The sequence below is a fragment of the Arvicola amphibius genome, chromosome 1 (assembly GCF_903992535.2).
Source record: "Arvicola amphibius chromosome 1, mArvAmp1.2, whole genome shotgun sequence".
Lineage (NCBI taxonomy): Eukaryota > Metazoa > Chordata > Mammalia > Rodentia > Cricetidae > Arvicola > Arvicola amphibius.
This window is the reverse complement of record NC_052047.1, coordinates 130192022-130208070: the sequence shown is the minus strand read 5'-3', so window position 1 is coordinate 130208070 and position 16049 is coordinate 130192022. Positions and strand designations below refer to the sequence as shown.

Below are 16049 nucleotides of genomic sequence, written 5' to 3'. Positions count from 1 at the left end.
AACAGGAAAGTAAGACATACTGAAGGAAAAAAAGGTTAAAAAAAACTCTGAAGCAAACCATAAATGAAGAAAAACAGATTAAAACAAGAGCTAAGATAAGGCCGAGCATTCCTAACTAATAACAAGTCTCTGTGTCGTGATTTGGGAGCTAGTTGGTGGCTCAAAAGAAAGCCTGCTACAGGGCACATGAAATCTTGTTCCTACCACGACACCCTGTATGGTGGTCTGAATAGGTATGCACCCATAGACCCATAGACTCATGTGTTGAATACTTGATCCACAGGGAGTGGCACCATTAGGAGGTGTGGCTTTGTTGGAGTGAGCCTGGCCTTGATGGAGAAAGTGTGTCACTGTGGGGATGGGCTTGGAGGTTCCCTATGCTCAAGCTACTGCCCAGTGTGGCAAACAGTAGCTTCTGCTGCCTGCGGATCAAATGTACAACTGTCAACTCCTTCTCCAGCACCGTGTCTGCCGGCATGCTGCCATGTCCCACCATGATAATGATAAAGGACTCGACCTCTGAAACTGTAAGCCAGCCCCAATTAAATGTTTTTTATAAGAGTCGCTGTGGTCATGATGTCTATTTGCAGCAATAGAAACCCTCACTAAGACAGTCTGACTGCACAAACCACACAGGCTCCAACTCCCAAGGTCAAAGGCTGCATGAAATCCTGCTCCTGCCATCTGTGAAATAATGGCCCCTCCACACGGTGCAGACCCAGACACCGGAAGTCAGAGCCATGTGACACCATGGCATCCAGCACCTAGCTCACCCAGCTCACTACCATACATTAGGAGAAGAAATCTAGGCTCAAGAGAGAAAGAGGAAGAAAGAGAGGGACACGCCCAGGGCCAGAAGCGAGGCCGCTGTCAGCTAATCAGACACGAGAAGCAGTGAAAGTAAGATCTATAGAAGGAAAGAAAGGTGAAAATCCCCGTGGCCAAACATAGATGAAGAGAAACAGGTTAAGTTACATGAGCTCGTGGGACAAGCATGAGATAAGACTGAGCATTCGTAACTAATAAGAAGTCCCCATATCATGATTTGGGAGCTGGCTGGTGGCCCAAAAGAAAAAGCCTGGTACACTAAACAGTGATGGCCTCTGATGAGAGTCACTTTGATGAAATTATAAACAGAGAATTTGAAAAATGGTCACAAATATGTCTGTGGATTTCAAAGACAACGTGAATAGATGCCTGAATGATTTCAAAGAGAGCACAAATAGCTGAATGAAATAAGAAAGTTAAATTTTGGAAATGGAAAAAGAATTCAAAAAAGAAATATTAAATAAAAACAAACAAATGATGATGAAATAAAAACTTCAAAACAAAAACCTCAGTAGAAAGTCTTTCCAGTAAAATGGATTGTATTTCACAGAGTACCAAGGTTTGCAGAAAAGGGAGTGTAATTGATCAATCAGCCAAAACAATGATACTATCCCCATCCTCTGACAATAATACACTTGAATAGTCCCTATGTTGGTTTGAATGAGAATGGCCCCCAGAGGCTCACGAAGTTGAATGGTTGATCTCCAGGGCATGGCACTGTTTGAAGGAGTAGGAGGTGTGGCCTTGTTGGAGGAAGTGTGTCACTAGGGGTGGGCTTTGAGATCTCCAGAGCCCATGACAAGCCCAGAGTCTTCCTCTCAGCTAGGACCAGGATGTAGCTCTCAGCAACTTCTCCAGCACCGTGTCTGCCTGCATGCCGCCATGTACCCTGTCATGATGACAGTGGACTGACCCTCTGTAACTGTGAGCCAGCCCCCAATTAAGCACTTTCTTCATAAGTTGCCTTGGTCCTGGTATCTCTCACAGCAGCAGAGCACCGACTAAGACGGCCTCCTTCTTCTTCGGTGTGGGAAGCACTGTTAGTTTTGCCAGTTGAGACAGAGTCTCACGTAGGCCAGGCTTGCCTCAAACTCACTATGTAGCTAAAGATGACCTTGAACATCTGATCCTCACTTCTTCTCCCATGATAGGGTTACAGGTACAGGTCACGACACCTAGCCGAGCTGGGTTTGTTTTTAAGCTTCCTTCAAAGAACTAGGATATGGCCGAGGTAAGGAGATGTTGATTCTAAAGCAGCCCGAAAACCATTCTCAACCCTGCCTCCCATCCTCAAGTCTCTGCCCTAAATGACATACCTCTGAGAGCCTCTGGGAACTGCTGGGGTGGCTGCATCAGGTTGGAGCTGAACAGGAAGCACAGCCCTTTCACATAGGTGTTCTCCTTGCACGTTTGTTGCACAGTGGGGCCACAGGCCTGAGGGGCAAAGAGCTAGTAAAGGGGCTGCCCCTGCCTCCTGTCCTGCCATGGCAGCACCTCCACCCTCCACAGGACCTGCACCCCAGCATCCCTGGGTCTCCCACTCCTCCCTTCCTATCCAGGGCAACTCACCAGCAGCTGGGAGGGGTCTGTAGAGGTAGCCAGGGACAAACCCAAGGACATGTTCACAGCCTCTGGGGGCACTGGGAAGAGAGACACACACAAGGTCGTCCTCAGGGATAAGAGCAGTTGTGAAATGTTGAGGGATATTTCCACACTGTAATGATACATTGCTGTGATTGGTGTAATTCAAAGCTGAATGGCCAATAGCTAGGCAGGAGGTATAGGCGGGACTTCTGGGCAGAGAGAGCTCTGGGAAAAAGAAAGTGGAGTTGCCAGAGACCCGGAAAAGGAGCAGAAGGTACAAGACGGAAGAGAGGTAACAAGATTAATATAAATGGGTTGGTTTAAGTTAAGAGCTAGTTGAGATAAGTCTAAGCTAAAGGCCAAGCTTTCATAAGTAATAAGTTTCCCTGTCATTATTTGTGAACTGGTGGCCGACAAAAAAGCTTGCTACAGTGAAGCAGTGAGGCAGGGGCATGGCAGTGTACACACCACATTCACGGTCTTAGAATAGCCGAGTTCAGAAGCCGGTCAGTAGATGACTGGATAAAGAAAATGCCCTCTCCACAATGGAGGCTATCCAGTCGCAAAGAATGAAATCATGTCATTTACCTAGAAGTGGATAGAATTAAGTAAGATAAGATTTAAAGTGGGGGGCACTCCTGGGAGTATAGGCAGCAGGAAGAGGCAGGGGGTAAAGCCGGCAGGAAGATTGAAATATATTATACACATTTATGAAAATGTCAGCCAGGCAACTTTAAGCCCAGTAATGAGGAGGCAGTGGACAGGAAGATCTCTGTACATTTGAGGCCAACCTGGTCTACATAGTAAGTTCCAGGCCAGCCAGGCCAGCCAGGGCTACACAGCGAAGCCTGGTCTCAAAAATAAGAAATAAGGGCTGGAGAGATGGCTCTGAGGTGAAGAGCACTGGCTGAGCCCTGAATTCAATCCCCAGCAACCACAGGTGGTTCACAACCATCTGTAGTGAGATATTGTGCCCTCTTCTGGGATGCAGGCATACATGCAGGCAGAACACAATATACATGATAAATAAATAAACAAATCTTTGAAAATTAAAATATAGGATAAAAAGATAAAAAAGAAACTGTGGTAATGAAACCCAATTTCAGGCAAGGGGGTGTGGCCCTGTGGTACTGCGTGGCCTAGCACGCACGGGGCATAAGACCACGTGTGTTGCCACACTCAAGGGTGAAGCAGGAGGAGCAGAAGTTTAAGGTCATCAACAGCTACATCGCAAATTTAAGGCCAGTTTGGGTACAAGAGACCTTGCAGGGAGGTGGGAGTAGGGGAGGAGGGGGGAAAAGGGGAGAGGGGCTGGGAAAGGGAGCTAATTCTCTCACGCGGTATAACATATACTACTATGTCTATCTAGGAACAGGAGAGATGACTCAGTCCGTAAAGTCACTGCCATGAAAGCTTGAGGCCCTGAGTTTGGGTCCCCAGCACCCATGTAATAAAGTCGACAAGGTTACGCTCACCCGTAACCCCAGTGCTAGAGGGGCAGAGGCAGAAGCGTCCTCGAAACTCGTGGACCAGAGGACTCAGCAGTTAAGAGCACGGTCTGCTCTTCTAAGACCTGGGCTCAGTTCCCAGCACCTACGCAGCAGCTCACAATGGTCTGTAACCTGGTTCCAGGGACGCTGACACTCTCTTGTGACCTCCCCAGGTACCAGATATGCATATGGTACAATGCATGGTGGCAAATACTCATACACATAACATAAAAATTTTTTTAAAAAAAAAAGAAGAGAAATCCACTGCCCTAGACAACCTAAGCAAACCAATGAATTCTTGACTCAAAACAAACAAGCCAGAGTCCAACCAAGAAGAACACCTGATGTTGACTGTGGCCTTCACGGGTGGCACACAGGGTACATGCACCACATGCATACAAAATACTTAAATATTGATTATTTTAGCAAAAGAGCTGCAGAGTCAATTCAGCCTGGGGGATACGGGTTAGACTATGAAGAAGGAGCAAGTGGGGTTGCCTGCAGGGTCCATAGACGAGAGAGGCTAGGAAGCCAGGTGCTCTCCGCTCCGCCAGAGATGCACAGAATGCAGGTGTGTTCACAGGTAGAGCCCACCAGGAGCCAGAGGGCGAGCGGGGAGACTCACCTTTCAGGGAAATGGGCTCACACCTGCTGGTGCTGTAGTCACACTGGTAAAGGCCACCTGTTTGGTTAACGTCCTTTGCCTCCTGGGGAGCTGCAACAGCCACTCTGCAGAAACGGGGGTAGAAAAGAACACTCTGAATGTACAGAAGCAGTCCTGCCTTCCATAGGGGAGTGAGCTTCCTGAACGCCCACGAACAGGTAAAAAAAATAGCAATGACAAAAATGTAAGCCCCAGAACAGGAAGGCCCTCTCTAAGAATGGGGCAAATCTCTTGAGAGAATTTTTTAAAATGGATTTAAAGAAAGAGCACATGGAGAATGGAAAGGGGTGGAGTGATAGAAATGTAATATACATATGAAATTTATAAGGAATTATCCTACAACGAGGGAGGCAATTCCTCTCCCGGACAACATGAGCTATCAAATAAAAAGCCCGGGGTAGCATTTGTGACTCCAGTTCCAGGTGATCTGCTGCCCTCTTCTGGCCTCCACAGGAACTGCATTCACGTGGTGCACTGATGTACACGCAAACTCTCAGTTAAAATAAAAACAAATAAAATTTTTTCTTGAAAAAATAATTTTTAATGTTCTTCATCCTTATCTATCAGGGAAATGCAAATTAAAACTGCTTTGATATTTCATCCTGCCCTCGTCATGACTAAGATTTTTTAAGAATTACAGTAAATGCTGACATGAAGAAACCACTGTTGGTGGGGGAGCCAGATGTTGCAGTCACTATGGAAATTAGTGCGGAGATTCCTCAGAAAGATCAAAATAGCTCTACCACAAGATCCAGCTATACCATGTCTGGGCATATACACATACATGCACACCCGTGCACACGCATGCACATACACACACATAATTTATATGCAGTTACCCTAGAATGAGGGGGCAAGTTCCTCTCCCAGATACCGTGAGCTACAAAATACCAAGCCCAGATACAAAGGGCCTCTTCTCGAGTTGTTGGTCACTGGGATCCCTTCAACTTCTTCCCTAAACGTAACAGGCTATTGCTGTTGTTCCTGGCTACCCCCCAAAATTTGATGGTAATAACTGATTGCTTAAGACAATGCATCCTTGAATCATAGAATATGGAGAAACCAAGCGGCACCAAGCTGGAAACTTCATCCCTACCGGCTGGTTTCTATGATGCTGGAAAGCTCCATGCGTATTATCAGAGGAGAACAGGAACCAAAAACTTTACATAGCTGTGAATCTTTGGGCTACAATAAGAACTGGTCTGGCAAGATATCTAAGTGCCCACTGGTGTACTCGTGACATGAATATTATGGGAACATGCTTGGTACTTTTTGTCAACTTCGTCAACCTAGACATATGTGGGAAGGGGCAAATCTCAATTAAGGAGTTGCTTCCATCAAAGGGGCCCATAAGGGCATTTTCTTGACTAGTGGCTGACGTGAGTTCTGTGAGCAGTGCCTCCCCTGGGCAGGTGGTTCTGGGCTGCACAGGAAAGCAGGCTGAGCAAGTCAATAAGCGATGTTTCCCCAGGGCTTCTGCTTCAGTTCCTCCCTCTGAGTTCCTGTCTCCAGACTCCTGCCTCAGCCTCCCTCATAGACTGTGACCCAGGGTTTGTGAGCCATATAAACCCTTTCCTTCCCAAGTTGCTTTAGGCCATGGTGTTTTATCAGAGCAATAGAAACCTAAGACAGGGAGTAACCACCTCTTTCTGCTTGCATTAAAGGTCTGTTCCACAAGACAAAATTCATGCCTAGTACTGGTAACTGGGTCCAGGTTCCTGTAGGTAGTAGATAGGTCATAGGGGAGAATCTACTCCTATTAGTCTACTAGGTAGACACAAAATTAAACTTCTTTCTAAGGACTTAACATTATACCCAGAGATTAGTGCATCTCTCAATCCTCATCAGAGAAGCTTCCTTTTACATTGATTGATTGAATGATTGATTAATTGATACGAAGACTCACAACCGGTCCATACATAGAGAATAAGAGACCGGGGGTGCTCAGCTCCAAACGGGACATCTATACCACATACTTCCTCTCAAGGCCCGGAGGTCATCATTACAGCACAGGAAGTGGAAAAACGTGAGGGTCAGAGGCAGTGGAAAGCCGTTGTCTGGGCACGGCAGCCCTGTTGCTCACACGAACCCACAGCTCCACAACAGCAGGCACCAACCCTCTCTCACTCCGGAAAGACTCTCTCCAGAATGAATCCAGCAAATGTTTCTCTAAAGGTAAACGTCTTAGGCTCTGTGGGCTATTTCCCCTTATCACTTCTCTCTATTGTAAGTAACAAGTGAGCAGGATTGTGTTCGATAAGGTTAATTTTCATAGCCAAGAGATGATTCGGTGGGTAGAGGCCCTTGCTGTGAACCCTGTGAGCTAAGCTCATCCCTAGGGCCCACATGGAGAAACCAACCCCGCAAGCAATTCTGACTTTGCACGAGCATGCTGTGGCATGTATATATACACACATGTGCACACGCACACATACACACACATAAATGTCTTAGATGTATTTACAGTAATAACCATATGTTATTGTTGTATTATGTTCAAGTGGAACATAACTTGAACGTAACTCATGCTACCAATTGAGGGTGGGGAGGGGGGCAGCAGGTAGGGGATAGAAAGACAAAAATGTCTCCTGAAGAACCACGAGCAGTCAGTCGGTTGTCAGGATCCCTCCTAGGAAGGAGGTACAGGGAGAGAACACTTATTGCTCTCGGCTTCCTGGGATCTCATGAGTCTGGAACCCTAAAACCTCACTACAGAGTCAAAAAAGAAAAATGGAAAAATCAGTCAAGAGGGCAGGGGGATGTAGCTCAGCGGTAGGGGCATCAGCAAGCCTTGGATTCTACCCCTAGCCAAGAAAAGAAAGAGAGGGGAGGGGAAAGAGAAGAAGGGAGGGGACTAGAGGAAAAGAGGGAAAGGAAGAAACCTCAATCAGGAACCTTTATCCCCTAGCTTTTAGAGAAGCACTGAGACGGGGAGCTTCCCCTGAGGCATTTACCTGGAGTCACTGAGCTGGACCACACTCTGCCCGAAGCCTCTTGCCTTCTCTTGGAAGGTCATGGGGTTTTCAGTGTCCAGATTGAATCCATGACATAAGGCTAAGGCTGGAAGGTGACAATGGAGAGTCAAAGTACAGGAACCAACACGGCTAAGAGCACAGCGCCCCTGTCCACAGGGACCTTCCCTGACCGCATCCACCGAAACTCTGACAGTTGGGATCTGGGGTCCACCCGGCAGGGACTTGTCTTTTGGGGTTCTGAGACCACGGTGTTGTATATTCCCCGGCTTAGAACACTACAATGTTGTACACTGTGGATGACCTAGGCCTCCGGATCCTCCTGCCTCAACTCTACCTCCCAAACGTTGGGGTGCAGGACTGGGCTGTCACACACCGCGGTGCGTTCTCTTTAAGCAGAACCCAGCACTGGGGAGGCAGAGGCAAAAGCAGTGCCACAAGTTCGAGCCCAGCCTAGTCTCAATAATGAGTTCCAGACCAGTCAGGACTACATGGTAAGACAATGGAAGAAAAGCTTGTCAGGACAGGGCTCACACAGCCTAGGCTGGCCCTGAACTCCCCGTGCAACTGAAGATCCCCTGATACTCCTGCCTCTGCCTTCCACTGCTAGAATTACAAGTTTGCACCCTCCCCATGCAGCCTCCTTGGTGTTAGGGATCAAATCTAGGTCTTCATACATGCTAGGCAAGTCCCGGACCTCATTCCCACCAACTTTTCACCAAGGAAATTCAGACTGTAATCAGCTATCACAATTTTTGTGATACAGGGTGACTCATGAGATAAACGGGACTCTTGAAGAATAAAGTTAGTGTCCTCTGTCACCAGTGGATGATAAATGATCATCTTCAAAACAGGTAATAGCTACACTTAACCCACAGGCCAAATGTGCTGACTCACAGCTCAAGGGTCTATAGGAGCCCATCCTGGGGCAAACCAGCCCCTCTCTAAGCCCACAGTGCCTCTTCCTGCACTGTCACAACCACAGCGATTTACACAACAATCAAAGGCCTCAGATAGAAATTTCCTTCCTCAGCAATCCTCAAGTAGTTCCTTCCCTTCTTGGCTCTCCCCCGACAAAGCAGACACAAAAGGAGAAGAACTCAGCTGCTTTTTGATTCAGCAATCGTTCAGGGAACATTCGCACAAGGTCCTTGTTAACTAGAACTTAAGGCTAAGTAGACAAGGTGAGTGGAATCCAGGAGGACATACTCGGGAAGTAGAGACCACACCCGCTGTGCTCCGGTCCCTTCCTCTCTCTGGGCCTCAGCAACCTCGCCTATGACAAACCGCCTTGCAGGGAGGATGGATTTAGTCCTTCACCCAAGCTTCCCTGACCAGCCCTCTTGGCCACCTCCACTCTTTCTCCTTGAATCATGGATCCTTCCCTAAAGCACGTTGCCTCTCCCCCACCTGACTCCTTCCTATGCTCTGCCCTCCCTCCCCTGCTGATGCTCATTTCTGACATCCATTGGGCACTGCACACACGGTGTACAGAAAACACACACTCACGCCAGGTGGTGTGTGTTTTCCCAGCATTTGGAGGCAGAGGCAGGCGGATCTCTGTGAATTCAAGGCCAGCCTGGTCTATGAAATGAGTTCTAGGACAGCTAGGGCTGTCACACAGAGAAACCCTGTCTCAAAGAACCCAGAAAAAAAAATCCACACACATAAAATAAAATAAGTAAATCTCTTTTGAAAAGAAAAAGCCAAGAGTTGGTCCAGCAAGATGGCTCAGCAGATAAACACCTGAGTTCAATCCCCAGAATCCACATTCCCTAAAGTCCTTTGCCTTTCCCCACCTACTCCTTCCTATTCTGAGCCCTTTCTCTCCACTCGTGAATCCAAAAGATCCCCTCCTCCCATTCAGGAGACCCCCCCAGCCCCTCCTCCCCACCCTGAAGACCTCCAGCCCCTCCTCCCACCCTGAAGACCCCCAACTCCTCCTCCTCACCCTGAAGACCCCCAGCCCCTCCTCCCCACCCTAAAGACCCCCAACTCCTCCTCCTCACCCTGAAGACCCCCAGCTCCTCCTCCCCACCCTGAAGACCCCTATCACCTCCTCCCCACCCTGAAGACCCCCAGCCCCTCCTCCCCACCCTAAAGACCCCCAACTCCTCCTCCACACCCTGAAGACCCCCTATCCCCTCCTCCACACCCTGAAGACCCCCATCCCCTCCTCCACACCCTAAAGACTCCCAACTCCTCCTCTTCACCCTGAAGACCCCCCAGCTCCTCCTCCCCACCCTGAAGACCCCCAGTCCCTCCTCCCCACCCTGAAGACCCCTAGCCCCTCCTCCCTACCCTGAGGCTCCCCCAAGACCCAGACATACCTGTTACGAGAAGAAATTTAAAAGCCATGACTGTAAGGACCATGACCCTGGAAGACTGTGAGCTCTGGGGTTACAGGCACCACAAACAGATATTAAGGAAGCCAACAAAGCCAGGAGGGGTAAAAATAGAGAAGTAAGAGGCAAAGGCGGTGAGCAACTCAGAGAGGGCGTAGGCTCGGCAAGCACCCAGCCCTATTTAGCCTTCCTCTGGGACAGCATAGCCTGCTCTTCCTCGCAAGCCTGTTTCCTGGCCCAAACCATTAAGGTCACCGCCCAAAAGGTGCCGATTGACACTCATTTCCCTCTGGGAGAGGTCAAATGTTATGAAAAACAAGCTAGGTAGATAGATCAGGGTTTAGTACCAGGCCACTCTGATGGAACCCACAGCTGCAAGACTGGTTTCCAGAATCCCCACATGGAGGCTCAAAATTGTCCATAACTCCGGTCCCAGGGGATCCGACAACCCCTTATGACCCCACTGGCACTGAACACACATGATGCACAGACCTGCATGCAGAAAAAACACCCACAAGCATAAAGTAAAATAAATAAATCTCTTTTTTAAAGGAATAGCCAAGAGTTGGTCCAGCAAGGTGGCTCAGTGGATAAAGGTGTCTGTCAATAGGCACCCAACACCTGAGTGTGCACCACACCGGAGACGTTTAACTGCTCCTGTTGATAAGATATGCATTTCAATCTAGGTTCTCGTTCTTAAAAATGGTGGGTTTTTTAATACTTCCTCGGTAGAGGAGACGCCATGATCAGGAAGGTATTTCCCTCAAGGCAAGGCTCACCCATTGCACCTGGGCTGTGTTGAGCCCTGCAATTTCCCCAAATGCAGGATACACAACCACATCACGCTTTCTCTGCCCCCAAACAAAACAAAACAAAACAAAACAGTGGTTTCTTTACTCTTTGGAATTTTCTTATTTTTGTTTTTGTTTTGTTTACATCTATTTATTTAGTGTGTTGTGTGTGTGCATGAGTGTGTGTGTGTGTGTGTAAATGCTTGTGTGTTTCACTGTGTCTGTATGAAGGTCAGAGTACAACTTGCTACGGTCAGTTCTCTCCATCCGCCATGTGGGTCTCAGGGACCAAACTCAGGTCATCAGGCTTAGTGACAAGGTTCTTGTCACTGAGCCATCTCATGTACATTGTGAAAGCGTTGTCCATGCTGATCTTGACCTCCCTGACTCAAGCGGTCTGCCCACCCAGACCCTCCCAGTGCTAGGACCATGAACACACACTACACTGCTGTGCCCAGCTTTCTTCATTCTTTCTCCACACATTTTCTTTTGTTCCGAGAAATATTTTCCAATCGCCAAGTGGAAATAGATGTTTGTCTGCTAGATAAAAATAAATAAAATTCTGTATAGTTTGTTTCAAAGCTATTCACACATGAGCGCGCACACACACACACACACACACACGCACACACACATGCACACACAGGCTGAGAAGATAGTTCAGTGAGTTAAGTGTCTGCTGCACAAGCGTGAGGGCCTGAATTGGGATCCCCAAAACCCATGTAAAACCTGGGCATTGTAACACCGGCCTGCAGCCCCGGCCCTGAGGACAGACACAGGCAGATCCCTGGCTGTCATTGGTCAATGAGTCTAGTCAATAAGTTGCCACATTCAGAGAAAGACCCTGTCTCAAAAAATAAGGTGGGAAGTGATGAAGGCACCTGAGGACTCCGACATCTGGCCTAAGCACAGATACACCTGCTTGGATGTGCACACACAAACACACACACATACACACACACACACACACACACATGCAAGTATGCACAGACACCATACATACTCGCAGGCACAGAAAATTAAAATGTAAGGCGGCACACATCTGTAACCCCTGCATTCAGAGGCCTCGGATTCACAGTTCTCCTGCGTCAGCCTCCCAACTTCCCACTGCTCTGATTAGAGCTGTGGTCCTCACGCCTGGCTTGCACTTCAAAGTTTCATACAAAAGAGGGGGGGGTGACTTTTATAATTAGAAAGAAAAGAACTGTAGCTGATTTCAACTGACAGGTGAGGAAAAGAGGAACAAGCCCAAGGACCCAAATGGGACCCAAATGAGAAGTCACCTACGGAATGCAAGGAAGGGTGTTTGTCAGACTCCTCATTCACCATGAACAGACACCTGACAGAGACAGCCTGGGGAGGAAATGTTCATTTCCTCAGAACTTTCCCGAGGTCCCAAAGTCCACTGTTACTTGGCCCTGTTTCTGGATCCTGCTAAGGTTAAACATTGCGGAAGGCATGCGTGGTAGAGAACAGTCTTCAGCTCACAACATACAGCAGAGTGGGGAAGGGACTGGGTACCAGATGCGAGCTTCCGTTACCCACCATCCCGGGGTAATAGTGAATCTTGAAAATTATCAATTTGATGGGATCTGGAATCGACTCCGAGCCTCTCTGTGGCTCTCTGAGGGAATTTCCAGAAAGACTAAACATAAAATATGCCCCTCAAGGTGGGTGGCACTGTCCAGTGGCTGTCCCAGATGTAGAGGTTGGAGAGAGGACGGCATTGCTTGCCACCTGCCTTCTCGTCTCCCTAGGGCATGTGAATACACCTGCTACAACCACCATCCTTCACTTCAGATCCAGCTTCTTTGGCCCTCCGACAGAAATTCTCCAGGAACCTTTCAGGCCTCCAGGCCTTCAGCTGCAGATTGAGACTCTTGAGACATCCAGATTCGTGGACTTAGAATCCACACGCTCTCAGTCTCAAAGCACACAGACAGCTGTGGTTGGACGACCCAAGCCCTAGCGTGTAAGCCATTCCAGTGAATCCCCTTTTGATGCAAGCTCATGCACACACGCACACATACACACGTGTGCGCTCACGCACACACACACACACACACACACACACACACATACGCACACATTAGCTTTGTTCCTCTAAACAGCCTATCACCCAGGGGTGACCACTTTTGCCAAATAGGTCCTACTTCCTGAAATTTCCAGAACCTCCCAAAATAGTGCTACAAACCAGGAACCCAGCATGCAATACAAGCATGGGGGCTGGGGGAGGGCTATGGACCATTGTTTATCTAACATTTAATAGATGAGATGATAAAATCTGTCACATTCTGACCTCCCCAAGGGGCTACTCTAACTCAAGATCAAGCCGTCAAAGTATGAGCCATGGCTAAGCGTGCACCGACTGCAAAGATCTGGGCAAGCCTCAGAAGAGCTGTCCAATCCAAAGAGTTCTTCTCAAAGGCCCACAGTCCTGATGTCGTTTCTGTCACTGTGATAAAACACCATGACCAAAGCAACTTCGAGAGGGTTTATTTTAGCTTAAAATTCCAGGTGACGGTTCATCGTTTAAGGGAAGCCAAGGCAGCAACTCAAGCAACTGTCAGTCACATCCACAGTCGAGAGCAGAGAGACCAACGCACCACGCTGCCTACTCGCTGGCCTTCCTCACACTTACACAGTCCAGGGCCCAGCTGAAACAAAAACAAACCAATAAAAAGCTACTACCCACAGAGGGCCGCTTGTTCCACATCGGTTGGCAATCAAGGTAACTACCCACAGGCATACCACAGGTCAACCCCATGGAAACAGGCTCTCGATGGAGGCTTTCTGAGCACGTGATTCTAGGTTGTGGCAAGCTGACGTTTAAAACCAGCCATCAGAGGCTGGAGAGACGATGGCTCCGCAGTTAAGAACGTTTGCTGATCTTGCAGAGGACCTGGGTTCGATTGCCAGCACCCACCATCTGTAAGCCAGTTCCATGGAGTCTAACAACCTCTTCTGGCTTCTAAGGCACCAGGTGTCCAGATATATACGCCGATAAAATGCCCATACACAGTAAAAAGAAAATCACACCCACCAACAGGCGTGCCCTAACCAGATGACTATGGGTAGGTTGCCAGCCCAGCCCTCCCACGCCCACTCTTTCTTTCTTTTTTTCTTTCTTTCTTCCTTCCTTCCTTCCTTTCTTTCTTTCTTTCTTTCTTTCTTTCTTTCTTTCTTTCTTTCTTTCTCATGGCTGAGCAGCTAACAGGTACACATAACATGCTGGAAGGTGATCTGGAAAAGTGGGGACGTGGACAAGAGAAAAAGCTCAGAGAAAGTTACTTCTGTAGAAAGCTGCAGCTCAGTACACTAGGACACTCTGGGAAGCTCAGTTGCCGGCTCGAGGGGCAAGGAATCTAGACACTGCTGTGCAGCTCACATTAGCTATTGGCTGAAGGGTTGCGTGAGAAATCCCAGACCAAGCCTGCCCTTCACCCAAGTAGAGCAGGCTCCAGTAGCTGCTGAGTCCACCCGCCCCCGCCCAGATCAGTAGTTGACAGTTCTCTTGCAGGTCCAGCTTGCATGAGAACATCACGTGTTAAAGGGACACGGATGAGCAAACACAGTATCTGCTACAGATAAGTATTTTTCATAGGGTTCTGGTGGAGGCTTCACCCCAGCCCCTGGCATCCATATACCCCAAGAGTCTGGAATGTTCTGGTGGAAGCTCCACCTCAATCCCCCTCCCCATCTCTCTGTCCCCCAACCCCCACCCCACCCCACCCCCGCCTTATCTCAGAAAGCCTGCCAAACATGGCTCTTCCCCAGAGATGCTCAAGACCACTCCCATGGGGTATTTAAACTACCCCCAGGAAACAGACAGTGGTTTTTTGGTCTCTCTTCCCCAGGGATCATCCGGGAGGATTTTACCATTAAACCTGGGCTTTTCCTAATTCGGTTAGATGTGATCTGATTTGGATTGCTGCATCGGCAGAGAGGCTTACGGGGGGTGCAGAAGCTTGTCACGTAGTTCTTCCTACATGAAGTTGCAGGATATTTTCATTGCCTGTCTGCTATCTGACTCCCCTAGTGGAGTACAAAAGCTCCATGACAGGAGAGAGTCTTGAATGTTCCTCACTCTCTCCAGTGCACAGGTCATGCCTAGTTCCTAACAGATATCTGTGGTGGTTTGAATGAGATCGGCCCCCATAGGCTCGTATGTTGGCATGCTATGTCTCCAGTGATGAGCTGTCAGGGGAGGGTTAGGAGGTGTGTGGCTTTGTGGGAGCAGGTGTGTTCCCCAGGTGTGTTCCTGAGGGCTGGCTTTAAGGTTTCAAAAGCCCGCACAAGTCCAGTCTGTGTGTCTGTGTATCTGTGTATCTGTCTCTCTCTGTGTCTCTGTCTTTGTGTGTGTGTGTGTCTGTCTGTTTCTGTGTCTCTGTCTTTGTGTTTATCTATCTCTCTGTGTCTCTGTCTTTGTGTGTGTGTCCATCTCTGTCTCTGTCTTTCTGCCTGTCTCTCTCTGTATCTATGTCTCTCTGTCTCTCTCTGTGTCTCTGTCTTTGTGTGTGTGTGTGTGTGTGTGTGTGTCTCCTGCCTGCTGCCCACTACCTGCGAATCAGATTACAGCTCTCGTCTACTTCTCCAACACCATGACTGCCTGCCTGCTACCATGCTCCCCACCATGATGATAATGTACTTGAAACTCTAAGCCAGCCCCAACTAAATGCTTTCTTTTATAAGAGTTGTCTTGGTCATGGTGTCTCTTCATGGCAATAAAACAGTGACCAAGACAACATCCAATAAAAATGAACTGGCTAAGAGAGAAAAGTCTGGCCATAGACTGATTGGAAATCACCATCTATTCAAGAATTGTAGGACACAATCTATCCAATGTAATGATTTTGGAGCTCTGAGGTCAGTTCAAAGGATAGCCTCATGGCTGTGTTTTGGCAAGTAGTCTCAGGGACTGCAAAATAAGGGAGGGTAGGAGGCAGACTTGAGAAGGTCTTCATTGGGAGAGGAAGGGGGTGAGGGCCAGGAACAGAGGTTTAACATGACTAAAATTAATTATAAACATATATTACATATATGTGTATGAAATTGTCAAACAATAAAATAATAGAAATGAAAACATGAACCGAGAGAGAGAGAGAGAGAGAGAGAGAGAGAGATCTGTGCCAGCTTTTGTCTCTCTGCTTCCTGACTGTGGGTGGGACTTAGCCCCTTGCCTCCTGCTCCAACACCATGCCTTCCCTGACGTCATTCATGGCTCCCTCAAACTGGGAACAAAATAAACCCTTCCTTCCTAAGCTGCTCTGTTGGGCATTCTGTTACAGCAGCAGCAAAGTGATCTGGTGGAGCAAGGGAGGCAGATTTCGGGCTCTACCCGTGAACCCTTCCTTCTCCTCAGCTGCTAATGCAGC

At 48.2% G+C, this 16049-nt stretch overlaps 1 protein-coding gene and 1 pseudogene across 1 annotated transcript in view; one reads left to right on the top strand and one right to left on the bottom strand.

The window, feature by feature from the left end:
* The window catches only part of Itgam (integrin subunit alpha M), a 28062-nt gene extending 18082 nt beyond the window's left edge, over window positions 1-9980 (bottom strand). The window contains 7 exon segments of the mRNA XM_042054152.1: window positions 630-684; window positions 1699-1717; window positions 2145-2262; window positions 2398-2468; window positions 4528-4631; window positions 7521-7626; window positions 9869-9980. Coding sequence (XP_041910086.1) covers window positions 630-684; window positions 1699-1717; window positions 2145-2262; window positions 2398-2468; window positions 4528-4631; window positions 7521-7626; window positions 9869-9911 — 516 coding nt within the window. The 5' untranslated portion in view covers window positions 9912-9980.
* Window positions 9981-10600: 620 nt separating this feature from the next.
* Window positions 10601-10727, top strand: LOC119806154 (annotated as a pseudogene).
* The last annotated feature ends 5322 nt before the right edge of the window (window positions 10728-16049 follow it).